The 8718-nt window shown below is 40.9% G+C and overlaps 1 protein-coding gene across 1 annotated transcript; it reads right to left on the bottom strand.

Annotated features, from left to right (window-relative positions):
• Nucleotides 1–1107: 1107 nt before the first annotated feature.
• On the bottom strand, nucleotides 1108–8502 carry pax10 (paired box 10). The gene is made up of 8 exons (XM_040014548.1): nucleotides 7663–8502; nucleotides 6615–6842; nucleotides 6232–6429; nucleotides 4551–4633; nucleotides 4257–4415; nucleotides 3889–3963; nucleotides 2308–2440; nucleotides 1108–2209 (listed from the first exon to the last, which is right to left on the bottom strand). The coding sequence occupies exons 2-8, from the start codon at nucleotides 6718–6720 to the stop codon at nucleotides 2109–2111; spliced, it is 855 nt and encodes a 284-aa protein (XP_039870482.1). The 5' UTR covers nucleotides 6721–6842; nucleotides 7663–8502; the 3' UTR covers nucleotides 1108–2108.
• Between the last annotated feature and the right edge of the window lie 216 nt (nucleotides 8503–8718).

Here is an 8718-nt window from a genome sequence, read left to right on the forward strand (position 1 = left end):
CCGTTTCCTCAAATTTTTTAAGCACACACTGCACACCAAGCATGCCGAGGTTAACTGCAAATAACCTTTGATTTACTAGCCAATGGTCCAATTTGACTGTATTTTGGAATGAATAATGTTGCTAGGTAAATAGCTGACCAGTTACTAGCCTGTTACCAATCTATATACACATCACTATTATCCTTTTCTTTTAAAACTTGTGAAACCATGCAAGTGCAAAACAATGTCACAAACGCAGACCTTTAATGATTCATTACACACAGTTTAATTTTCATTAAAGGGATCCAAGGCCTTCACAAAAGGGTTGACTCTTGGTAGCTATACAGTACTAACACAACACACAACAACAAAAACAACACAAAGGACTTGTGTGAACGAGTGAAAACACAAATAAATAAGGGCCGAAAGACATTTCGTATGAGATGCATCAATAAAACCAATAGTCAGAGGAAAGTGAGCAGAGGTTCAAACTCTGCAGATTACAGCAACAGCTTTTTGTACAATACTTGATTTCATTTCTGATAGGAGCTGATTGTCTGTAGCAGCTTGTTTTGGTCATGCACATTTGTTAAAGCCATTGCTGTTGTATTGACAGTGTTGCATTAACTTCACAGTTATTTACCTCTACTTCCAGCTTTGATTGTCTCTTGAGTGTTTGCACTATGTTTTTGTACTGATTGTCATAGGCTAATAAATATTTATGATGTGGTGTATCGTGTATATATCACTGCAAACTTTGTTATGGAATTGCTTCTGATTTCTTGATTGATTGAATAAAAAGATTACATCCACAGCATATAGAATAGAGACAAAATGTAGCTGATTTACAGTTTGACCCCCAAAAATCTGCTAATGCCATTTTTATTATTGTGTAAACTGATTTTATGATCAGCCAGTACTGACATCAGCATTACTAATCAAACTTGTGCTTTGAGAGTGAATGAGCCTACAGCATGCTACATTCTTCCCTCCAATAACATCCGACAATATTTCACACTTATCTTCATCATACACAGATGTCTGTACAAAAATATGTGGTCTCAGTGTAATGTTGCTGGCAGGAGAGGCAGGATTTACACTTGTTATGGTATGTTTTGTTTTTTTTGTTTTTTTGTTTTTAGTTTCAGTACAAGTGATTGCTGTAAGCAAGTCTAAAATCTTCACAGTAGCCTCACACAGCTTATGCTTAGCGAACAAGCTAGCTATCACAATATCTTTGAGCTGCTCAAGTAACAAGAAACTGTGGTTACACTTCACAATACACCTGACATACACTGGCCTTAAGGATTGATCTTAAAGCTGAAGGGTAGAAGTAAAGTCAGGTATAATTTAAAACTCAAAGCAATCTCCTGCACCCTTTTTTGATAAACGATCCGAGTGCTTGTGGTGGATGGTTGACCTCTGGGAGGATGGTTTCGCTGGAGGTTAAAAGCAAGTTTTGCTGTTAAATCGATAGAGTCCTCTTGCGAATATTGTAGGGTCATCACCTTACAACATAAAACCCCTTGAGATGGCTTCTGCTGTCAACTGGCACTATTTAATTAAACTGAACAGAATAAACAACATTTTTGCAACATGATTCTAAAATGTAAACATTTTTTTTTTTCGGAAATGTGTATTGAGCTTTAGGAAGACCAGTATTTTCCTCTTTGTTCTTTTTAGTGCTTTGGCTTGGATCATATATACTTATAAAAGAAAAAGCCAGACTGTGTAATGGAATTTTGGAAGGTTTCAAAGCTAGGTCTTAAATATCAAATGCTACATTAAACCCTGATTTAATCCTGACTCTAATCCTAAACACACCTCAGACTGATCCTATACCTAACCCTGACTTCAGCGCTATGTACACATACTATCCAAAAGTGCAACCTGATAATACTAAGATAACACCAGTACAGCCGGAGTACTGTTAAGTGCAACCAAAGCTGCTCTTGGCTGAATTTGTAAACATTTAATGCATTTTTGGGGTCTGCAACCCCTTCGAGGCCCCTCTATAGCTCAGCCCTGTGCTTGCTTATATTCTTTTCTTCGCACTCGTTTTTATTTTACATGCCCTTTTTTTCCTTCTTCTTCTCTCGTCGTGCTGATTGGCAACGATTGTCTGTTGTTCACTGTAATCTGGCCCAGTACTGACCCAGGCTCTGACTCATGCTCTGCGGCTCAGTTCCTGGGACCTGGACTGGCACTGACACCCCAGGCGATATGAGCCCTGAATAGAGGAGAAAAACAGTCAAAAGCGTAAAGAGTCAGACAGAAATCACAGATAGAAATAAAGCAAATAACAAAGTGATGCTAATAAACGCTCACCCGTGTTGGAGTTGGCCGAGGGTGGAGACTGCAGATGAGGGGAGGAGTACGCTGATGAGTCAAAGCTGCGTGGTGCAGAAGGAGATGGAGGTAACATGCAGGAGTAGGAGGAGGCCGACTGGGGAGGAATTGACTGAGAGCGGACACAGGAGTGGAGGAGAGAAAGATGTTGGTACGCATTACATACAAGTCTACTTTTAAGAGCAGAATCATTGCTGTCTACTAGACCAGCGGTCCCCAACCTTTTTTGCGCCACGGACCGGTTTATGCCCGACAATATTTTCATGGACCGGCCTTTAAGGTGTCGCGGATAAATACAACAAAATAAAACTAGTACCAAAAAAAAGAAGATTTATTCATAACACACGTGAAAAGACCCAGGAAAACCGAGTAAACGATAAAAACGATAACAAAATAGCGCTGAAAACCGATAAAAACCCTGAAAACTATACATTTGACACCTGAGCCTCAACTCTCGCGGCCCGGTACCAAAAGACTCATGGACCGGTACCGGTCCGAGGCCCGGGGGTTGGGGACCGCTGTACTAGACCATGTAGCACTAAAACAGTTACAGCAACATGGTTTGGGTTTAACCACATGGAGGTGCTAGAGGCTTGTGGTATGGTCGGAGTGTGGTTCAGCGCGGCAGCAGCGTCACGCTTTTGTTTAATACTGCAGATGCAAAAAGAGTCAAGGTTTTCTTTCAAATCTTTTTAAAGATTTAAACGTTGCGATGATAATATTTTCAGAAATCAGACCGGGCAGACATTTCTAATGCATTATTGTTGAGGCTCTGGCACACATGAATTACAATCCACTGGAAACCCAGAGAGCTGCGCATCCCACATCCCTCAAAGTGGGGATTAGCTGCAGGCTCCTGACAAAGAATGTGAAAGCAAACTGCATTTTCATTAAAAAACCATTTCATATTCTATAACAAACCTTTTGTTCAAAGGCTTTTATACAATATTGCAAACCTTCCAGCTTTCAGAACAATGCCAAAGTCTGCCAAGGCCTTCAACCTGACACACCCTTTGCATTTTTCACAGGAGAAATGTTCAATGCAAAATGAATTTGGAATTCAGTGGTTGAAAAATATGATTAATAAAGTTTGGCTGATAAGAAGGAGCTATAAGTTGTCAGAAAAACAAGTGTACATCTCCAGTTTCTTGTATTGGGTGCTTTGCTTGAAGCCACATCTATAAGAACCTTATTAAGAACTGACTGGATCTATTTGACTGTAAAAATGTCCAAATTATGGCATTATGTCAGTCAAAATTTGAGAGAAGCAAAAAACAACCCTAATGTAATTCATATTCATTCACACGATTTCACAATCGTTCATCAGTTTAAAAAAATCAATCAATTTAAAGGTCTTTCAAACCATATGTCTCTAATATTAAAGAATACTGCTGTGACCACGTTTTATTATCAGCTGCAGAATCATTTATTAACTTTGATTAATATGAATTTCAGAGCCTAGAAGTGATAATAAACAGGTTCTTATCTGTTATGATGAATGTGATGTAGTTTGGAAGGTGCTGATGATAAATGATGAATGACGAATGATGAATTTCCAACCTGGACTCCAGATGAGAAAACTGACAGGGAGCTGTAGCTGGGCAGGGACGACTCAGCCTGACTCAACATGGGACCCTGGAGAGAGAGAGAGGAAGAGAGCGAGACACACAGGGTGCACGCACAGTGAGCATGTGCGCACAAATTTACGCACAAGCATCTCGCAGTGGAAATGTTTTAATATAGATGCACTCTAATGGAGAACCTCTAATGGTTTGCCAGCCTGCAAATGTCAAGCAGAGGGAGCTCTGAGGCTGGTAATTATAAACTACTAAAATATTCCTGTCACCAAATACATAAATTATTGAGAGAATAGGTAAAGTCTTGCTTTCAGGCTCCTCGTGTGCTGTATGAGTTAAGTCAACAAACACACCTGAACTGCTGCTGTGCTGCTGATGATAGACAGACGTGTTGAAGGAAGTGCTCAGGGGGGCTTGGCTCTGCGAGCAAGAAGTCACACCGCCTGACCTCCGCTGATTGCGCAGCTTCTCCTCTCTCCTCCACTTGGCTCTTCGGTTTGAAAACCACACCTGCCAATCAAAGAGTCCCGTTGCACCCGTTTGTCTTGTTGTTAACAGCTACATTGGTCTATATATTTGAATTCTGTTACAGGTTAGGCCTAACAAATAAATGGGACTGTAGAGGAGGACTGAGAGCTTTCTCACCTGTATCCTGGCCTCAGGTAAATCGATCTTGTTCGCTAATCTCTCCCTTGCAAAAACATCTGGGTAATGCGTCCTTTCAAACTCTGCGGAAGATATAAAGCATCATCAAACACACAAAGTGAGTCCTAAGCCTGGCATGCTCTTCACCTATTTTGGAACCATCATATAATTTAGTCTGAATTAGAATTAAGCAAAAATTGACTTTTATAGAGTCATTTTAGCAGAAATCAACCAACTACATATTGGGTAATTACTGCTTAATATCAGCATTACTAATTATCCTTCTTTGGAACATATAAATCCAGGATGCTGAGCTGTATCCTTACAACCATTTTTGAAATATTTATCTGTTGCACTTTGTATAAAATATTTATGATTATGGAACACGCAGAAAGTTCATATGAAAGGATTCAAGTTGAGAAGCTGTCTAAGCACTTTATTTCACAGAAGGCTGAGTAAAAGTAAACTGAAGAAAAATCCTTGCAGGTTATTGTTTTTCTTAATTAGTATTGGAAAATTGCATTGTTTGTCGCTTATTTGCATATATAGTGACTTACTACAAGGTGTCTAACAAATGGTGTGGCTTGAAACCAGACACTTCATATTAGTGAGAGTTTCACTTTCAGAGCATCAAAGGAGTTCATTTCTAGGTGACAAACTGCTGACATTTTTGTTGTTGACAAGTCGAAACGCGAATGTGCCTCACCCTGTAAGCGGCAGTCTGATTCATCCTGATGAACTCTGAAGTTTCAGATCTAGTTGTACAGATGTCTTTATAGTCTGAACTGTTTCCGTTCAAATGTTTTAGTAAAATGTCAAGAGAGAAACCGAAACCCGAAAAGTCAGTAAATGATCTGAAAAAGCAGCAGATAATTAAGTTTCATTTTAAATATTGAATTAGTTGAGATTATAATGTCTGCAAATAATAAAAAAAAAAACTTGTCCACTCTTAATAAATAAATACTTAATAAATACTTATTTAGCAAAAATAATGATACATTTGCAAATTGAGTCTTGCAAATTGTTATAATTGGCTTGGTTATAATTGGCGTCCGTGTCAACACATGATTGTTATTGTGCCTTGGCTGTGCAGTGAGGTCAGTGTACCTCATTAATGTCATTTGCACAGAGTGACCACAGTGATACATTTCCACTCGGCTGCACAGTGGACATTGCGTCCTTATTTAGCTCAAGGGCCCTTTGCAGCCATATCCAGTCAAGGGTGGCTTTCTGATCCCTCTCAGAGGGTATCGGGGCTACGAGGGCCAGATCTCGCTGCATAATACAAACGCTGCAAACACGCATTATCAAACCTCTGCTTTACATGTCCCTGGAGGCTATTCTGGACCAGATCGGGAATATTTGTGGAGTGAGGATTGTGGATAATTTGCATCTGGTAATGTTTATTCTCATCTGCAGGCTCTGATAAAGATGATGTCCTTCCAAAATATACACGGGATGATTTTTGATTTTTCTCATTTGCATCCCCCCCTCACCACAGCCATTTAAGAAACTCCTGCAAACAAGGTGTAACAAATATAATCCAATAGAAAAGGTGTTGTCAGGGGGGGAAAAAAGCAGCAAGACAAGCTGTGTCATGACACGCTCTGGTCTGGCTCGCACCAGTGGAGAGCAGCGATTGGCTGCGAGGAGAGTGCTGTGCGTGCTTGCATGGCCTGACCTTTCTCCAGAGCCTCGATCTGCTCCTGCGTAAAGCTGGTCCTGTTCCTCTGCAGCTTCCTCTTGAGCTGCAGCCTCAGCTGAGACTCCTCGCCCTCATCCCGCTCCACGGGGACTCCTCCTCCTACCCTGCCCGCTCCACCCCCCCCTGCCTCGGCTCCCATGCTGCCCTCCGTGTCCAGCAGACATCCCTCAGACACTGGCAGCAATGAAGGTGACAAAAGAGATGGGTGTTACATGGGTGTGTGTCTCATATTTTAAGATTGTAAAGGCTGGTGATGTAGCCACGAAACGACTTTGAAAGTGGTTTAAAATCAAAGACATATTCCTTGTGATCTGTGAGGGCTGTGTCATGATCTAGTGAGACAGAAAATGTCCTCTCACCTGTGCTGTGTTGCGTCTGGATGGCGGTGGGATCATGGTACCAGTTGTTAGGCCCACTCCAGTTAGAGCCGCTCTGTAGGTTCAGCATGGTTAACTTCTCATACATAATACGAGTGTCCAAACCACCATGAAGAGAAATAAAAGAGTCCCGTCCTGCGTGCGTGTTTGACCCTGTTTACTGGCACCTTGGCTCCTCTCTCCCTTCTTCAATCCTCCAAATCGTACCTCCTAAGGTGGGGTGGGGAGGCAAGGTTTAGGGGTAGGGGCAAAGAGGAGAGGAAGAGGAAGAAGAAGAAGAAGGAGGGGTTCATATCGGATGAATTCACACATGGTTGGCATTGTAGTGAATTAGCCTCATGATGACAGGCAGAAATGGAGTTAGTTACATGCTCGCTGTCGTAACGAGTGTGTGTTATACATTGCTAGGCTAGTATACCAGAGGGAGATGAAGTACATTAGAAACCACTCTGAAAGGCAGTACATTTGTGGTGTTACTTGCTTTCAGCTCCTTTCCCCCCCCAGTAAACCAAAACATGTTCGCAAGTCTGTGCAGCCAAAAAACTGCAATCACATACTGTACAGCGGCTTTGCGAGCAAGATCAGCCATAAAGCATCCAAAACAAACTCATGGTTAATGGTCACTGTGAAAGATAAAGTGCAAACGTATTTCATTTATCAGTGTTATCAGCTTAAATAAATATTTACCCAGCTCAGAGTTAAAACAAAAGAAACACAAAAAAAACCCTGCTCTCTTTTCCTGTTGGTTTATGTTTGAGGTGGGAAGATTTCCTCATTGGAGAGTTATACAAGAAGGGTAAAGGTATGTCATTACGGAGCCACATCTTACAAACTACAGCCGTAATAAAATGTCAAAGGTCAAATGTGATTCCGTTAGATCAGGGTGCACAGGGATGACAATTTAAATATAAAGTCCAGAAATCTTTTAAATAAATATCAGTGGTGACGATGCTGACCCCATAGCCCGCGATAAACCGGCAATTAAAGAAGCAACCAAACGAAACACACAGCACAATTTCTTCAAACTTACCAAGCGTCCAGATGAAATGATGAGGGGGTCCTGTGTGTGTTACTCGCCTCCTCCGTGGACCTCTATTCCCCTGGTCCCCCAACGTCCCTTGTTCTCCAGCTTTGTTGACAATACCGTGTGTGTGTAGATGTGCGTGTGTGTGTGGAAAGAGGAGAGTAGGAGAGAGATGGAGAGAGTTAGACAGGGTGAGAGCAAGTGAAAGAGTGAAAGGGGGGGCTCTGGAGAGAAATGCGTCTGCGGGCACTCTTGTCCTCCGAGCGATGGGGAGAGAGAGAGAGAGAGAGAGAGAGAAAGAGAGAGAGAGAGAGAGAGAGAGAGAGAGAGAGAGAGAGCCACCGAGGGGTGACAAAGTGAGTCAACATCAGTGTCAAGTTTGAACTTAATGCCAGCAAGAGGAGGAGGGGAGGCCGAGAGACTAGAGCATAAAGCACAGATAATGGAACGATAGTGGCTGATGAATAGATGATGGAATTCAATTTTAGCCATAAATTACACATAAATATTAAGTACAACCAGCTGTCAAGTGTCTAGCAATCAGACACGTGACATAATTAAACTTGCTGTCCTAACTAGCGGGGCCTAATTTGTACTGATTCTTGTTTATAGATGTTTAAATGATGTGATTAACAAAACTTTGATAAAGCTTTGACATATCTATATGTACCTGCTGTCCTGCTGCTACTGCAGAGTCTTGTAGGCATGAGAAGATTCAGTGACTACAAGATAATTGGGAATCATGATGATTGTTAGGAAATAAGACTTTACATCATCGTGAAAATGATGTGAATTAATGTATGTAATGAAATTACTTAGGGACAGGTGTTAGGGCCATAGGCTTAATAATACATATTTTAATACAGAGTCATCAATTTGAACTGCTGAAAATATGTCAAGCATGTTACTTAATTTAAAAAAACATAAATATAACAAGTAAGCAAGTAAAATGTTTCTGTCTATTGTGTAATATTAAGGTTAACATTACATTTTATTTTCTTCCAGCTTGTCTAAGAAGCAATCATTTTATTACAAATCTCATTAGATACAAAAATATTCTTT

The sequence above is a fragment of the Simochromis diagramma genome, unplaced genomic scaffold (assembly GCF_900408965.1).
Source record: "Simochromis diagramma unplaced genomic scaffold, fSimDia1.1 OVJJ01000186.1, whole genome shotgun sequence".
In the NCBI taxonomy this organism is placed as follows: domain Eukaryota; kingdom Metazoa; phylum Chordata; class Actinopteri; order Cichliformes; family Cichlidae; genus Simochromis; species Simochromis diagramma.

Excerpts from the sequence above, each read along its gene's own strand:
- pax10 (XM_040014548.1), bottom strand. The coding sequence starts at position 6,720 with ATGTATGAGAAGTTAACCATGCTGAACCTACAGAGCGGCTCTAACTGG. Across the intron at positions 4,416-4,550 it reads TACCTGAGGCCAGGATACAG|GTGTGGTTTTCAAACCGAAG; the intron begins GTGAGAAAGCTC and ends TTTGATTGGCAG. Across the intron at positions 3,964-4,256 it reads AGCACAGCAGCAGTTCAGGT|GGTCCCATGTTGAGTCAGGC; the intron begins GTGTTTGTTGAC and ends CTCTCTCTCCAG.